Raw genomic sequence first — 17500 nt, forward strand, 5'->3', positions numbered from 1 at the left:
CCTTACGCTTATCTTTTGCCAACCATGTAGTTAAGGAATGGAATAAACTTCCTGTAGAGGCAGTGCAATGTAGTTGAGTTCGAAACTTTAAGAAACATTTAGATAAGCACCTAAGCAAGATGCTGTAATGACTGTCATTTATTTTGTATTATTTGTTTATTTGTTTTGTTATCAGTTGTCTGTTTGTTTATCATTATTTGGTTGATTCTTTTCATTATTAATCATATGTCAATTTATCATTATTTACTATTTACCTGTTTGTTTATTATTCAACTAAACCTATGCATTCATTTATGTATTTTATCATTATTTACAATATATTCTTATTTGTTCATTTGTTTGTTTGTTTTCTTATTTGTTTATTTATCATTATTATATTTTTACTTTCGCATCCGACCTAGACATGGGCCAAAAGGGCGCACCCAGTCCAATCTTATGCGCTTTCTCTGAGGCGTAAATATTGTTTGTATTTGAGATAAAAACGGATCATTACTATCTACCTTCCTTAACGAATTTGTTCATGTTCTCGTTTGTCAGTATTGTTGAGGTTTGAATTTCTGAATATGCTCCCTCCGGCTTCCTGATAAAATCGTTTAAGGCCAACCAAATGAAAGAACAAAAATAGTAAAACTCAGCGGAAAGTTTCACCGTGTATTCACCTCGGATCTGCTGCAGCCTCTGTCGAGAGACAGCCAGACACCACCCTACGGCAGCGAGCTCAGAGCTCATTATTTGCCGATCTCTGGGTAGGTCTGAGACCACTCACACACCACACACCGGGACAGCAAGGTCACAACTCCTTGACTAACGTCCCGTACCTACTCGCTGCTATGTGAACAGGGGTTACACGTGAAAGGAGACAAACCCAACTTATCTCCGCCCGGCCGGGGAATCAAACCCCAGTTCTCTGGCTTGTGAGGCCAGTGCTTTACCAATCCGCCACCGAGCCGTGTATTTGACCATTTGACTGCAAGCGAATACAAAAGCGTAAAGGTACCCATATCGAAATGAAAAATATCATTTTGTTTACTGGCTTGTCTATAAAATCTACAGGTAATTTTTCTACAAGTACAGCCAGTGAAATTAGAATTCTACTGTACTTCCTACCGGTAGAAAGCGTCACAGGGCTATCTAAATCCGACACGACATATAGGCTACAACATGACATAACGTATTAAGATTTTTATTAGATTATGACTTTATCACTTTATCTAGACAGCGGGTAACGCTGATTGGAAGGAATGCAGATGGTGACGAAAATATGTGATTTGGCAAAAAAAGAAAAGTTAAGTATTATAGACACTGGTAAGCTGTACGTTTTCTTTCACAAAATGTTATAGAAAACGTAAAAGTTTAAGGCTATGAGTCTATGGGTAACTATTATTAAAGTATAAATGACATGAAAACTATCCAGCAGATGGCGTAGAGTAGAGGTTTGTAACCTTTTCCAATGCCTGTACATCTTGATTATCTCAGAAAAATTTCTCCTACCCCATCCAATACAAATATAGTACAAACATATGATAAAAGATTAGTGATTCAAATCTTGATGAGAAATAATTAGATATATTCAATTACTGAACAAGGGTACTTTTTTATTTCAAATTAGAAATGTCAGTTAGTAGGATATAATGAATGCACATTACGCTTTCTCATGATAAGTATACAGTGCCATTGCAATGGCTATCATGTCTCATACTCCCATGATTAAAGTTTCATACCTCTTAGGCCGCTTTAACACGAACGCTTCCGTACGCGCGTTCGGGTGCGCCGCGTTTTAACTTTCAATGGAGTTCAATGGGACCTTTCACATGACGCGTTTTGCGGTCATATTGAAAGTTAAAAAGCGACGCACCCGAACGCGCGTACAGAACAGCTCGTTCGGGTGCGCCGCGTTTTAACTTTCAATGGAGTTCAATGGGACCTTTCACATGACGCGTTTTGCGGTCATATTGAAAGTTAAAACGCGACGCATCCGAACGCGCGTACAGAAACGCTCGTTCGGGTGCGCCGCGTTCTAACCTTCAATTGAGTTCAATGGAACCTTTCACACGACGCATTTTGCGGTCCCATTGAGCTCCATTGGAAGTTAAAACGCGGCGCACACGAACGCGCGTACGGAAACGTTCGTGTGAAAGCTGCCTTAGGGATACAGTTATCCCAGGTTAAGAACCATTTGCGTAGAGCATAACACTCTTCACAGTCGCATGCGAAAATGTTTAAACAAACCGCACAAGGTTAAAAAATAATCAAATTTTCTACGACCAAGGAATTCGAATTAGGAGAAAGGGACATGAGCTTTTACAGCGTGTGTGCGGGGGCGTGTATGTGTGTGTGTGGTGTGTGCGTGCGGTGTGTGTGTGTGTGTGTGTGTGTGCTTACGCGCGCGCGTGTGTGTGTATGTGTGTATATATGTGTGTGTGCGTGTGTGTACGTGTATGTATGTGTGTGCGCGCATGTTTAAATGTGTGTGTGTGATTGGACTCGTGACCGACAGCTATTTTCCTCCCGGAAGAGAGCTCAGAGTTCGTATGGCCGATCTATGGGTAATGCCGTGACCTTACACGCACACGCACCCACAACTTCCCGCCCACGAGAGTTGGAGTAACGACTCGAAGCGTAGCGATACTGAAATTAGTTCAGCCCTGTACAGGATTCGAACCCGGACCGCCGTAGTGACAGTCAGGGACTCTACCAACCGCGCCACACACCCACAAACACAAACACACACACACACACACACACACACACACACACACACACACACACACACACACACACACACACACACACACACACACACACACACACACACACACACACACAAAACGCACACACACACACACACACACACACACACACACACACACACACACACACACACACACACACACACACACTCACACACACACACACACACACACACACACACACACACACACACACACACACACACACACACACACACTCACACACACACACACACTCACACACACACACATACACACACACACACACACACACACACACACACACACACACACAAACACACATAAACGTACACGTAAACACACACACACACACACACACACACACACACACACACACACACACACACACACACACACACACACACACACACACACACACACACACACACACACACACACCATCCCCTTTGCTTCACTGTGTTAATAAGGGCCTGCAGTGTTAGTTAAGGTTTTATTTTCTGACTGGGCTCGATCTCGGGCCTTCCGTGTACGAATATGCACTGATTCAAGTATACAAGAACACAGGTGGACCCATATAATTGGAAACACATTAATGCATACAGCTTCAATAACTAAGTTATCATTTATTACCCTGCATTGACTAATGTATATAACCTTTCAGGTGAATGCATTCTGAGTTATTTGTTTCATAATTGTGAAATGGTCATGTTTCGTAATTACGATGATCATTGTCACCTAACCATCCCTTTGTCCTTCCTTTGGCAGGAGACCCCACGTTCCTCCTCCTGCGTTGACATCGTCAGCGGTTGTCCACATCGCAGCCTCTCGCTCACCAGTCGCAGGAGCCAAGGCCTTAGCTGATCTGACTTCTTTATCCTTCTCTGTCTTGCCTTCACCTTTTCCTATATTCGTTTCCTCACCCGTATCCTACCTCTGGTTCCCCGCTACTTCTTTCTACCCACCTCCCCTCAGACCCCTCTTCCATATCTCCGTTTTCCTGTCCCCTGTCCCTCCGCCTTCTCTTCCTTGCCTCCCAATTTCCTGTTCCTTGTTCCTTCCCTCACTGCCGCGGCCGTCCCTCACCCTTTCTTTCTCGAAACAATGAAGTGGGACTGTTGCTCTAAAACGGCCGCCATTATGGGCGGTTTCAGCTTCGTCTTTGGCGTGGCTATGCTTGCAGGAGGCTACGACGCCATGTTCAACGCTATCCTCAAACAGGTGAGGTGAGAAACACGGAGACGGAAAGGACGGGATACGTTTACAATTATCATATCATAACTAGAATGGAACAGGGTATTTCTAAAAGGGATCAGATACAAGTAGTTCTGAAAATATAAAGCAAAAAATATACAAATAAATGAATAAATAAATAAAAAGAATTGCAAGCAATAACTTTTTATAACATCTTTTATTGAGCATTTGTACAACTTATTTCCCCAAAAACCATTCTTTTTCATTCCTTCAAGCCGGTTATCTTTGATGTCTCTGCTGCTGTAGCGTTCCTTGAACTAAATGAAATCATATGGTGACGACCAGAACAAAATCTTTAGAGTGCGCCATCGTGGTGAAAAGGTTAAACCTTCTTAAACTCGTTCACCTACCACCCCCCACCCCCCACTCCGCTCCCCGCCAAATCCACTCTGACCATATATCGCATGTTTGCGAAAACGTCGTCATAACTCAAAATATCGAATTTTTCAGGAGAGGCATTTTAATGTTTCAAAACGCTCTCAATATTATAAAAAGCCCTCAAACACCATAGGTGGAGCATTTTTTGGAGTATCAAATACGCCTCTAAAGTTTATAGAAGTTGAAACAATCATAATCTTTACTAAGTTTAAAATATTTGTTGGAACAAGTTGGAACATGTAAGGTTATGTCGTTGGGACATTTAGCACTCCCTAGCGGTCAATTTTTGAGCTACAGATATGACACTGTTACCAAAAAAATCCGTGTTTGAAGATGAATATGTCTGTATAGATAACTCAAAAATTCAGTTTTTTGAGTTATGACGACGTTTTCGCAAACAAGCGATATATACATCCACAACTTTCTACAGTACAATTAAGTTGAAGAAACGAGGCTGGCGGACTTCAGTACCTTCATGTTCTATGGATATTGTTTGTTCATTGTGGTCATATCACAGATTTAAGCGTGAGATTTCAGCGTGAGTGAAGAATCTTTTCGTGTTTATTTCCGTCTTGTACTCATCGCTCATCGCAAGTTACGATTGACGAGGAATGATTTAAAAGATATCGAGACTCGTTGCATACTCGTAACGCACTAAACAAGACTGCTCACAGCTCTGGAACACAGTCGCCTTCAAAGCAATCCTTAGAAGACTACAAATGCTCCTAAAATACCTTTGACTAACTAAGCCAACATATGGAATATACAATGACGCACGACAGTTTTTTCTTCCCTGTTCTTGTTGTTTATATTTTCCCCTCTTCTCTTTTACCTCACCTGCCTTTATCTTTTTCTTCTTCCTTCTTTTCCAATTGTTCTCCTTTTCTTTTTGTAATTGTCTTTTCTTTCTCGTATTTTTCTTTTCTCTCCTCCTCTTACCTGCCTTTATCTTCTTCTTCTTCCTTCTTTTCCAATTGTTCTCCTTTTCTTCTTGTAATCGTCTTTTCTTTCTCGTATTTTTCTTTTCTCTCCTCCTCTTACCTGCCTTTATCTTCTTCTTCTTCCTTCTTTTCCAATTGTTCTCCTTTTCTTCTTGTAATCGTCTTTTCTTTCTCGTATTTTTCTTTCCTCTCCTCCTCTTACCTGCCTTTATCTTCTTCTTCTTCCTTCTTTTCCAATTGTTCTCCTTTTCTTTTCGTAATCGTCTTTTCTTTCTCGTATTTTTCTTTTCTCTCCTCCTCTTACCTGCCTTTATCTTCTTCTTCTTCCTTCTTTTCCAATTGTTCTCCTTTTCTTCTTGTAATCGTCTTTTCTTTCCCGTATTTTTCTTTTCTCTCCTCCTCTTCCCTGCCTTTATCTTCTTCTTCCTTCTTTTCCAATTGTTCTCCTTTTCTTCTTGTAATCGTCATTTCTTTCTCGTATTTTTTTTCCCTCCTCCTCTTACCTGCCTTTATCTTCTTCTTCTTCCTTCTTCTCCAATTGTTCTCCTTTTCTTCTTGTAATCGTCTTTTCTTTCTCGTATTTTTCTTTTCTCTCCTCCTCTTACCTGCCTTTATCTTCTTCTTCTTCCTTCTTTTTCCAATTGTTCTCCTTTTCTTCTTGTAATCGTCTTTTCTTTCTCGTATTGTTCTTTTCTCTCCTCCTCTTCCTTTTTCAGAACATGGCGATCGTGGAAGGTTCGAGGTCCTTCGACATTTGGCGGGAGACTCCAATGCCTGTGTACCTTCGGGTCTTCTTCTTCAATCTGACGAACCCGTATGACTTCGAGACTCACGGAGCCAAGCCCATCCTCCAGGAAGTGGGACCGTACGTCTTCAGGTGAGTCTTCGTACGCAATCATGAGGAAAAGGTCCCCTTGAGGACGACTTCGTTCCGGGAGGGTGGAGTCATAGAGGTGTTAGAAAAGACATTTTCGTAAGGGTAGTGGAAAAGATGGAGAGTAGAATTTAAATGGCTTCAGCGTCCATTTTTGAGTGGAAGAAGATAAGGTCTGATCACTAGTTCCTGTAGAGGCTGTCTTAGTTCTATCACTTTTTCTTTGATGCTTTAAACACATAAATAGGTAAAAAGGATATTTTCGTAAGGGTAGTAGAAAAGATGGAGGGTAGAATTTAAATGGCTTCAGCGTCCATTTTTGAGTGGAAGAAGATTAGGTCTGATCACTAGTTCCTGTAGAGGCAGTCTTGGTTCTGTCACTTTTCCTTTGATGCTTTAAACACATAAGTAGATAAAAACGATACTTTCGTAAGGGTAGTAGAAAAGATGTAGAGTAGAATTTAAATGGCTTCAGCGTCCATTTTTGAGTGGAAGAAGATAAGGTTTAATCACTAGTTCCTGTAGAGGCTGTCTTAGTTTTATCACTTTTCCTTCGATTTTTTAAACACATAAATAGATAAAAAGGTAAAAAGACAAATAAATGAATTGATCGTCAAATGGATACATAGATAGCTAATAACATGAAGAAATAAAACGGTTAAATGTATATATGAATGAGTTAATAGATGAATCGACAAACAGACAAATTTATGAATACGTGAATAGTTGAGTGGTTAAAGAAATATAGAAAAAGATTAATACATGGATAAATATAAAGATAAATTGAAGACAGTAAATAAAAAAGACAAGGTTCTGAGTTTATCCCCGAACAGATTATTCTGCAGAAGCTCATTGCGAAACCGGTCAGGAGTAAACTCGGACCAAGACATGCCTTCTTTATCCGCCTTCGTCAATTTATAAGTTTCATCAACAGAGATAAATTAATTAACAAATAAATAAATAAGTGAATAAACAAATAAACGAATGAATAAATAAATCATCAGAATTAGGACATATAACCTACTTTTTTTTTTTTTTACCTATTTTAAAACCATTTATTCCTTTTTCTGCAGCGAATATCACATGAAGGAAGATGTGACTTTTCACGAGAACCACACCGTCTCCTTCTTCCAGAAGCGCTGGTGGTACTGGGAACAGGAGATGTCCGGCAACAACAGTCTGGACGACGTCCTTACCCTCGTCAATACCGTTCCAGTGGTAAGGAAGAAGGGAAGGGAAAGAGGGAGGGAGGGAGGGAGGGTGGGAGGGAAGGCTTCGAACTGACTTTGACGAATTAAATGTGTGTATATGGGTGTCGGTATTGCTGCATACACACACACACACACACACACACACACACACACACACACACACACACACACACACACACACACACACACACAAAAGAAGGTTGCGATAACGTATGAAGAAAAAGTAGATAAGCAGAAGAGAGAGGAGAGAGAGTGAGAGTGAGAATGAGAGTGAGAATGAGAGAGGCTGATAGATACAGAAGTAAGCATCTCCGCATTCCATACAAACATCACGACGTGATTAGCAACATGAGATTTCTTCTGATGTATAACATACTTGTTCACCTTGTGATGTTCTGTAGCCAACACGTGTAGTTACCCCTATAAAACTCGTGACAGAAGTACGGGACAAAACTATGGTCACCCCTAAGAATATGCGTTTGATTAATTTATATTAACATAGATAAAAATATTCACTTTAGCAACTTCATATATTCAAAAAATAAATGAAGTTGCTATAGTGAATATTCACCTTAGCAACCTCATTTATTTACAAAATAAATGAAGTTACTATAGTGAATATTATCATTTATATTAATATAAATCAATCGAACGCATGTTTTAAGGGGTGACCATAGTTTTGTCCTGTACTGTGCGGTGACGAGTCTTATAGGGGTAACTACACGTGTTGGCTACAGAACACTACAACCTTATGGAAATGCCTGCACTCATAGTGTTAATGTTTTCTTTCTTTCTCCTTTGTATTTATTTCTCTGTTTATTCATTCATTTATTTGTTTGTTTATCGATCAATTTATCTATCTCTGTATTTATTTATTCATAGATATTTTGTTCGCCTTTAGGAGAAGCCTGCAACCACAGTGTCGATATTTTCTTCCTTCTTTTCATTCATTTACATTTTTTTGTTTCAGTCAGCGGCCTTCTCTACCCCAAAGATCCTTTTGATCGGCTTCAACATGGCCCTCAACAAAATAGACGAAAAGATCATCGTCAATAAGACCATGATGGAGGTCATGTTCAGTGGATTCCAGGTAAATTCTTAACAGTGTTTTCCTGTCTCGGTCTGTCTGTCTGTCTGTCTGTCTGTCTCTATCTCTCTCTGTGAGTGTTTGTGTGTGTGTGTGTGTGTGTGTGTGTGTGTGTGTTTGTCTTTCCCTTTCTGTCTCTCTATCTCTATCTCTGTCTCCCTCTCTGCCTCTGTCTGTCTGTCTGTCTGTCTATATTTATCTATCTGTCTGTCTGTCTGTCTGTCTGTCTGTCCGTCTGTCTGTCTGTCTGTCTGTGTGTATCTATCTATCTATCTATCTATCTATATACCTATCTATCTATCTCTCTATCTATTTCTCTCTCTTTCTCTCTCAGTGATCTAAAGAAGGAAAATAGTTGATCGTCTTTGATTATATCTTCCTTCTCTCTTAGTCGGAGGCGTGTGAGTCTTTCCTTTTCTTAGTTCCAGGTTCGAGTTCCACACTTCTCTGCGATACCCAATAGCGACTGTCTATTACCTGCACTAATAGACAGTCCCCCAAATCATATCATAAGGCAAAGGCAAAAGTGAGGCTTCGTCAGCAGGTACTCAAGGGGGTCAGGGGCTTTAACAAGGGTGATGCAAACAAGGTCATCATATTAAGACAACAGGGCAGGACCCTCAGTAATGGTTATAAACTGGACAAATTTAGATTAAAAAAGGAAATAGGCAAGAATTGGTTTACTAATAGGGTGGTTGATGAATGGAATAAACTTGGTAACCATGTAGTAAGCGCTGAAACTATAATTTTTTTTTCAAGAAACGATTAGACAACTTTATGGATGGAGATGACAGGTGGTGATGGATACGGAGCTGCCTAGTGTAGGCCTTATGGTCTCTTGCAGTCTCCTTCATTCTTATGTTCTTATGTTCTACTCAATGCCTCCTGATGTAGGCCTCTGACCTTCTACCCTTTGTTGGGGGTAAAATGTGAGTTCGCTTAGGGAGTTGATAACAAGTCGCGGACGTTCTTACGTTGACGTTTGTTTCGTTCGTTCACGGCAGGATCCTCTTCTAGACATGGTTCAGGAGTCTATTGTCTGGGACAACGGGACCTTCCACAACCAGTCGTGGGTCAACGAACTCCCTAACGGGCTACTCGACTATGACAAGTTCGGCTGGTTCTACAACGTAAGAATAATTTTCCGATGTTGTTAGTTCTCTCTCTCTCTCTCTCTAATGTGAAATTTATAAACATACATACACACACACACACACACACACACACACACACACACACACACACACACACACACACACACACACACACACACACACACACACACACACACACACACACACGTATATATATTAGTAGAAATAAGATCAAAGAAAGCAAAACAGTTCAACATGTCTAGGTCAGGTTAACTTGTTCCTTCAGTTTCATTAGAAAGTCTAATCCTTTAACCGTTTAGGTAATTTATTGTGATTTGCCCCACGAATACTACTGGTCGAGTGGCTCGCCACTGCGCATTTTCGGAATCCACTAAAGATGTCACCATCGCTTCTTTCCACAGCGGAACGAGTCAAAATACTACGATGGCTGGTTTAACATGTACACGGGTGAGGACAGCATCGATAATGTCGGTAAGTGGAGGGACGCGGAGAACAGATCTCACTTTCTTTCTCTCTCTCTCTCTCTCTCTCTCTCTCTCTCTCTCTCTCTCTCTCTCTCTCTCTCTCTCTCTCTCGTGACTCTCTTGTCTCTCTTTCTTCCTCTCTCTCTTATTCCCTGTCTTGGAGATGTCTACCTTTGTCTTTCAGTGTCTGTTTCCTCTATGTATGTACAGTATATATGTTTATTCCTGGGTTATGTGTGTGTGTGTCTTATACAGTAATAGAAATAGCAGTAATCGGCCTTTCAAAGAAATTACATGAATTATCAGGTCTTCTTCCTCTCCTGTTGCAGGGAAGATCGACCTCTGGAACGACTCGAGGAAGACACCTTTCTTCGACGCCCCCTGCAACGAAGTCGTAGGTTCTGCTGGCGAGATGTTCACCCCAGGACTCGACAAAACCTTCATCCAATTCTACAGCTCCGACTTGTGCATGTAGGTGGTCTACGAAGAGAAAGACCATGTTTCCTTTGTTGGAGTTTTATCAAGCACACTGTCGTGGCACTCAAATTTCTGAGAATAAATATGAAGACCCAGGAGGGGACAGGGGAAGGACACTGGAGACTGGGGATGATTAAAAAGGATGGGGGAGTGATTGTTCGCGTGATGGAGGACATTTGCTCACCTATGATGAATAAATGTGCGAGAGGAAGAAATAAGGTGAGGGGCATTTGTCCACTGTTGATGGACAATTTTATGAAAAACATAAGATGTGGAGGGCAACTAGGGAAAGCTGTACAATATTTTGTTTACAATTGGAAGCAGAGCAATCAGGTGGGGTGAAATGACCTGCCTCTATTTTGTTCAATTGTGCTGGGTCCTTGGATGATGGCTGCCTCCAAACATATTCTCCGGATCTTATTGGGCTCATGTACCAGTGGTTCTGCCTTTCCCCAGTCCATCAGGTCGTTGCTAATGTTCCTATGTGTAACACAAGCGTTGTTGGTGATATCATATCGAACATCGTCCCAATGTTCTTGGGTTCGGGTTTTCAGAATCCGGGTTTGGGCTGCTGCCAGATGTAACTGGTAGTAGGTGGTTCTCGACCTCATTCGTTTTGGGCCTTTTGGTCCGTGCAGGTGGGCTTTTGGATCAGCGGGTCTCAGCCACGGGGTCAAGGACCCCCTGAGTCCCCAAAAAGGTTCACATGTGGGACCACAAACTGAAAACTAATGGGAGTTAGTGAATGCTTAGTGATTTGATTGAGAGATGAAGAAATGGTTCCTATGCGATTAAGAAGCAGCATCACGTAAGTATGGGTTATTTGAAGAAACAGGTTGAGAACCACAGCACGAGGATTAGAGGCCGTACTTTCAAAACCTTTTGCCAGTCCTAACGAACGCTTTTCACCAATAGAAAGTAGAATATTATTATTATTATTATTATTTTTTTTTTTTTTTTTTTTTTTTTTTTTAGTAAAGTTCACCTGCCTTACTGGCTTATCTATAAAATCTACAGGTACCTTTCAATAATATAACCAAAGAACTTGGTAAAATTCTACATTGTACAGGTAAAAAGCGATTGCCACGGCTGCCAAAAGGGTATAAAAGTACGGCCCTTTGATCTGAGGGTCATTGGAGTTTCCTTCAGGCGAATAAAATCACTTGACGACAACTGGGGTAGATTCATTGGCAATTTTCATATTTTTTTGTACCTTGTCTTAAGGTCGGATACTTATTGAACAGTGTGTGTGTGTGTGTGTGTGTGTGTGTGTGTGTGTGTGTGTGTGTGTGTGTGTGTGTGTGTGTGTGTGTGTGTGTGTGTGTGTGTGTGTGTGTATGTGTGTATGCGTGTGTGAGCGAGCGAACGAGCTAACGCACCTTAGTACTTCGGAGGAGAAAGGTTTCATCTTAACTAGACCGACTTGAGGTGATACACTCTTCATTTCATTCTAACTTGTCCATTCGTTTTCTTGTTTGTTTAGATATTTATTCATTTATTTATCTATTTGTTTATTTATATATTTATATGTTTATTTATCGGTCTATTCATTCATTCATTTGATTATTCATTTACTCATGCATCTACTTGATTATTTATTTATTGATTTATTTATTTCTAATTAATTTATTTGTGGATTTATTTCTTGTTCACTTCTTTACTTCTTTATCTATATATTCATTCGTTTATTTATTCATTTATTCATATATTCATATATCTTTTATTAATTCATTTGTTTGTTTACTTATCAACCTATCTATTTATACATTTATCTATATATCTATTTGTCTGTTTATTTATTTATTTGTCCATTTGCTATTTACTTGTTTATCTAATTGTTTATTAATCTATATATTTATCTAGTTATTTATCTATTCATTTATCTATTTGTTTATTTATTTATTTGTTTATTAATTTGTTCATTTATTTATTTGTTATTTTTCCCATTGTACTTTCTTTGGAGAGCCTTGTGTATAACTGATGCCACCGCAAGACCCTGATCCCCCGCAGACGGTAATAATGATGCCACGCCTCGCACCCTCAGGTCAATGAAGCTCTTCTTCAAGGAAGAGATCGAGGACAAGAACGGCATCCCCGCCTACAGATACTGGGGCAGCGTCAACACCTTCGCCAACCACACATTCGTGCCGGAACACAAGTGCTTCTGCGTGGAGGGCATCTGTGCACCGACAGGTTCGTGTGTGTGTGTGTGTGTGTGTGTGTGTGTGTGTGTGTGTGTGTGTGTGTGTGTGTGTGTGTGTGTGTGTATGTGCGAAAGAGAGAGTGTGTGTGTGTGTGTGTGTTTGTGTGTGTGTGTGCACGCGCGCTTTTTGATAAAGTGCAGGACCATAAAAATTATATATGCTGGTCACCTTTAACACGAACTCTCCTTCCTTTCTGTTACTGTCCTCCTTAAGCATCTCATTGGCCATCTCTACTTTTTTTCGGGTAGGATCGCTAGTGAGTTTTCAACAAGAGAGTAGTACAGCAATTATAATACTGTCATAGGTTTGGTGTGGTTCTTTGTAGGGTGAAGGAAACAGGTCCATGGCTCGAGGGTCTTCCTTGTAGTTCACTCCAGAGTGAGGGTGGTCTCCATGGAGAAGTTTGACACGAGGATCGATCCATTAATGTCTTCAGTGAGATTTGTAACCCCCCTCCCTCTCCCCCTCACCCTCTCCCTCCCTCTTCCTCTCTCTCAATACCTCAAAAACTAACATTCTTTGAAGCATGGCAACCAGAGTTGGATCAAATATTTTTGAAAGGTTAAATACGAGCAGTAATTTTTGTTTACAATTTCTTCGTGAGATGATTGGTGTAGACTCAACCTTCACCTGGCCACCTCTCAATCCTGTTCTCTTTTACTCAAACGGGGTTCGCACGAGAAATGTTTCGGCATCATGTTCCCGTTTTTTCGGCAGCTGTTTCACGCTTTGCTCGTGTGAACCGCGGTTCACACGAACAAAGTGGAAAAAAGCTGCCGAAAAAACGGGAACTTGGTGCCGAAACATTTCTAGTGCGAACCGCGCTGACTTCCTACCCGAGCCCACTTCGCCCCTCTCACTTCGTCATTATCACTTCATCCCTCTCACTTCGTCCCTCTCACTTCGTCCCTCTCACTTCGTCCCTCTCACTTCGTCCTCCTCACTTCATAACTCTCACTTCGTCCCTGTCACTTCGTCCCTCTTACTTCGCCCCCTCTCACTTAATCCTTCTCACCTCGTCATTCTCACTTCGTCCCTCTCACTTCGTTCTCCTTATTTCGTCCTCCTCACTTCATAATTCTCACTTCGTCCCTGTCACTTCGTCGACGAATGGAATAAACTTAGTAATCATGTAGTAAACGCTGAAACTATCTGTTGTTTTAAGAAACGATTAGACAACTTTATGGATGGGGATGACAGGTGGTGATGGATACGGAGCTGCCTAGTGTAGGCCTTATGGTGTCTTGCAGTCTCCTTCATTCTTACGTTCTTATGTTCTTATGGTCTCTTGCAGTCTCCTTCATTCTTATGTTCTTATGTTCTTATGGTCTCTTGCAGTCTCCTTCATTCTTATGTTCTTATGTTCTTATGGTTTCTTGCAGTCTCCTTCATTCTTACGTTCTTATGTTCTTATGGTCTCTTGCAGTCTCCTTCATTCTTATGTTCTTATGTTCTTATGGTCTCTTGCAGTCTCCTTCATTCTTACGTTCTTATGTTCTTATGTTCTTATGCTCTTATGGTCTCTTGCAGTCTCCTTCATTCTTATGTTCTTATGTTCATATGGTCTCTTGCAGTCTCCTTCATTCTTACGTTCTTATGTTCTTATGTCCCTCACATTTCGCCTTTCTCTTGAGCGCAGGTCTACTGAACGCGCAATCGTGCCGGATGGGAAGTCCTGCGTTCATCTCTTTCCCTCACTTCTTCAACGCCGACCCGGCTCTCCTTGACCAAGTCTCTGGACTCTCCCCAGACCCGGAGAAGCACGCCTTCACGATGGACCTCATTCCGGTAAGTTGACTATATTTCTATATCGGTGTTGTCGGTGTTGGTCTCCTTTACATAAGAACATAAGTACATAAGAACATAAGAATGAAAGAGACTGTAAGAGACCATAAGGCCTACATTAGGCATCTCCCTTGTTAAAGCCTTTGATCCACTTGAACACCTCTATTAGATCACCCCGCACTCTGCGTGTTTCCAGAGAGTGTGAATTAAGGTGCCTAAGCATCTCTTCGTAAGGCAAACCATTCCCGTTAACCTCCACACCCCCCTCGTCCTCTCTACGTCCCCTCACTACGTCCTTTACTCCCCCTCGCCTTCTCTCTCCTCCTCACCACGCCCATCATCTCCTCTATCTCTCGCTCTCCCCTTTCCCCAAAACCCTATCCTCTTCCCGAAGACCTCTCTTCCCTCCTTTCCTTCCACTCCCCTTGCCTTCTACTCCCCTCACCCTCTCCTCTCCTTTCCCTTTTGTCCTCTCCTAGCTCCCCCTCCCTCCTCTCCCTCTCATCCGCTATCCTGTATGGGATATTAACTAGATAAATTCTATGCGGACATTAAGTTAATGACTTTAGTTACATCACCACGGACTAGAGTCACACGTTCTTTTATGGCTGGAAAATAATCTCTATTCAAAGAAGAATACTGATCTCTTTTAACTTCTACTTCCCCTCCGTTCCTTAACCTCATCTCTGGCTCCACCTCAACGAAGCGATATTGTTTCCGAGGATAGAAACGCTGGTTATTGACGACGAACTACAACTTACCTTCGTCCTCTCGCTTGTCCTCCTCCCCTCTGTGTCCCCCCCCAACTACCTGTCCCCCTCCTTCTCACCTCCGCCTCTCCTCCTCCTCCTCCGGGTCTTCCGTCTTCCTCTTCCGTCACCCCCACACACTTTAGCCCCTCCTTCCCCCCCAATTCCGTCCCCCTTTCATGCCCCCCTTCCATTCCCCCACCTTTCGTTTACACTCCTTCCGCCTACCCTCCGCATTTTTCTCTTTGCTTTTCCTTGTGGTTATAAACTGGACAAATTTAGATTTAAGAAGGAAATAGGGAAGAACTGGTTTACTAATAGGGTGGTCGACGAATTGAATAGAATTAGTAACCATGTAGTAAGCGTTGAAACTATCAGTTGTTTTAAGAAACGATTAGACAACTTTACGGATGGGGATGACAGGTGGTGATTGATACGGAGCTGCCTAGTGTAGGACTTATGGACTCTTGCAGTCTCCTTCATTCATATGTTCTTATGTTCTTATGTTCTTATGTTCTCCCCGTCCCTCCCACTCACACTTTTATATTTAGCATTAGGCTATCTTAGAATCACCGATAGAGTTGGACTTTAGCCCTCAAGCAAAACAGGCTATCTACTTTGTCTATAGTCGTAATCTGTAGTGGGCTACAGTCCCATGAAGTTCACTACAGTACTTCTACAGGCACACAGCCACAAGGGATGTTACAGCATATGAGCATTAATAAGTGGGTGATATGTAAAAGCAGCAATGACTGCAACAGTTTGCGCAAATAGAAAATATAAATCAGAATAGTGGATTTTTTACAATAAACAAACCATTGGCAATTTTAATTACAAGTAACAAGCAATTTGCGCAAATTGTTTCTCCCCGCAAGGCTCGGGCTATATAAGGAGTAAAATGTTTTTCATCGATGTTATTTCTGAAGAAGCCCTGCTGGGCGAAACGTCAAATATATTGGACTCCCATACTCTGCGTTTGGCCTCTTCCCTACAAAGTGGGTGATATCAAGCGACCGGCGTCTGAGGACTTCAGCCAAGCAGGCTTCAACCGATGATCCTCTGTTCTGCAACCCTCCGAGATGTTGCGTCTCCACTAATGAGGTCGTTTCCTTCCTACAGGAACTGGGCATCCCTGTGAGTGTAGCCGCCAGGATGCAGATCAACATGAGGATTGTTCCCTACAAGCGCGTGAAGTAAGTGCGACTTTGTTTCCCGACAACGAGTTCGTGGACCCAAAGAGGTCTACATGTTTATCAAATTATTCTTTGATTTTTTTTTTTTTTTTTTTTTACTGTAGGGGAGTTCGTCGATCTTCTTTTTCTTCTTCTTCCTCTTTGTTCTCTTTTCTCTTCTTCTTCTGCTTCATCTTCTTTGTCTTCTTCTTTGTCTTATTCTTCTTCTTCTTTATCCTCATCTTTGTCTTCTTCGTCTCCTGTGTCTTCTTCTTCATACTCTTCTTCTCTTTTATATTCTTCGTCCTCTATCTGTAACCATCATAGGGAAAATATTAACCTCTGTGGTTAATCTAAAGTTAAACAAATGCGACCAGAATGAAGCTGGGGAAATGTCAACGCGCATCCGGGTGCCTTCCTCGCCCCGCCTGCAGTGGCAGTCCATGTAGAGAGAAGGCGCTAGCCAGCTTTGACCGCTGACAAAGTTGATTTGGCCGTCTCCGTAGCCAGTTAACAGCTCGCGTCTTGTTCCATGTGTTGTAAATTGTGATGTAATATACAGGGAAGGCCGCGGTGGTAGTACGACTGAATGCCTTCCTCGTCTCAGCTGTCACCCCCCCCCTCTCTCCTCTCTCTTCTTTTCTCTCTTCCACCTCTCACACCCTTCAGTCCCTCTCTTTCTCTCTTTCGCCTCGTTTTCCCTTCTCTGGCTCCTCTCTTCCGTTCTTCTGTTCTCTCTTCCTCCCTCTTCCATTTCCTTTCCCCTTTTTTCTCTTTCTTTGTTCCCACTCTTCTCCTCTCTTTCTCCTCTTCTCTTCTTCTCTACCCCTTCCCTGTCCCCTTTCTCTCCCGCTCTCTAAATCCTCTCTGTCCCGTTTCTCTTCCCTCTCTCTTCCCCCTCACTTCCTTCTTCTCCCCTTTCTTCTTCTCCCCTCTCTTCTTCTCCCCTCTCTTCATTAATCTTTCCCTCTTCACTACCTACTTCCCTCCCCTCTCTCTCCCTCCTCTTCTCCTTCTTTCTCTCCCCTCCCTCCCCCTCCCTCTCCCTCCCTCTCCCCCT

General features: G+C 41.9%; 1 protein-coding gene across 1 annotated transcript in view; it reads left to right on the forward strand.

Annotated features, from left to right (window-relative positions):
• The window catches only part of LOC143032391 (protein croquemort-like), a 29571-nt gene that overhangs the window by 9920 nt on the left and 2151 nt on the right, over positions 1-17500 (forward strand). The window contains exons 2-11 of the mRNA XM_076197091.1: positions 3498-3950; positions 6019-6179; positions 7250-7394; positions 8358-8477; positions 9479-9604; positions 9991-10060; positions 10383-10524; positions 12575-12723; positions 14374-14522; positions 16388-16461. Of these exons, the coding sequence (XP_076053206.1) occupies positions 3834-3950; positions 6019-6179; positions 7250-7394; positions 8358-8477; positions 9479-9604; positions 9991-10060; positions 10383-10524; positions 12575-12723; positions 14374-14522; positions 16388-16461 (1253 nt within the window). The 5' untranslated portion in view covers positions 3498-3833. The remainder of the gene's footprint in view (positions 1-3497; positions 3951-6018; positions 6180-7249; positions 7395-8357; positions 8478-9478; positions 9605-9990; positions 10061-10382; positions 10525-12574; positions 12724-14373; positions 14523-16387; positions 16462-17500) is intronic.

The sequence above is a fragment of the Oratosquilla oratoria genome, chromosome 13 (genome assembly GCF_046742065.1).
Source record: "Oratosquilla oratoria isolate Oo_2021 chromosome 13, ASM4674206v1, whole genome shotgun sequence".
In the NCBI taxonomy this organism is placed as follows: domain Eukaryota; kingdom Metazoa; phylum Arthropoda; class Malacostraca; order Stomatopoda; family Squillidae; genus Oratosquilla; species Oratosquilla oratoria.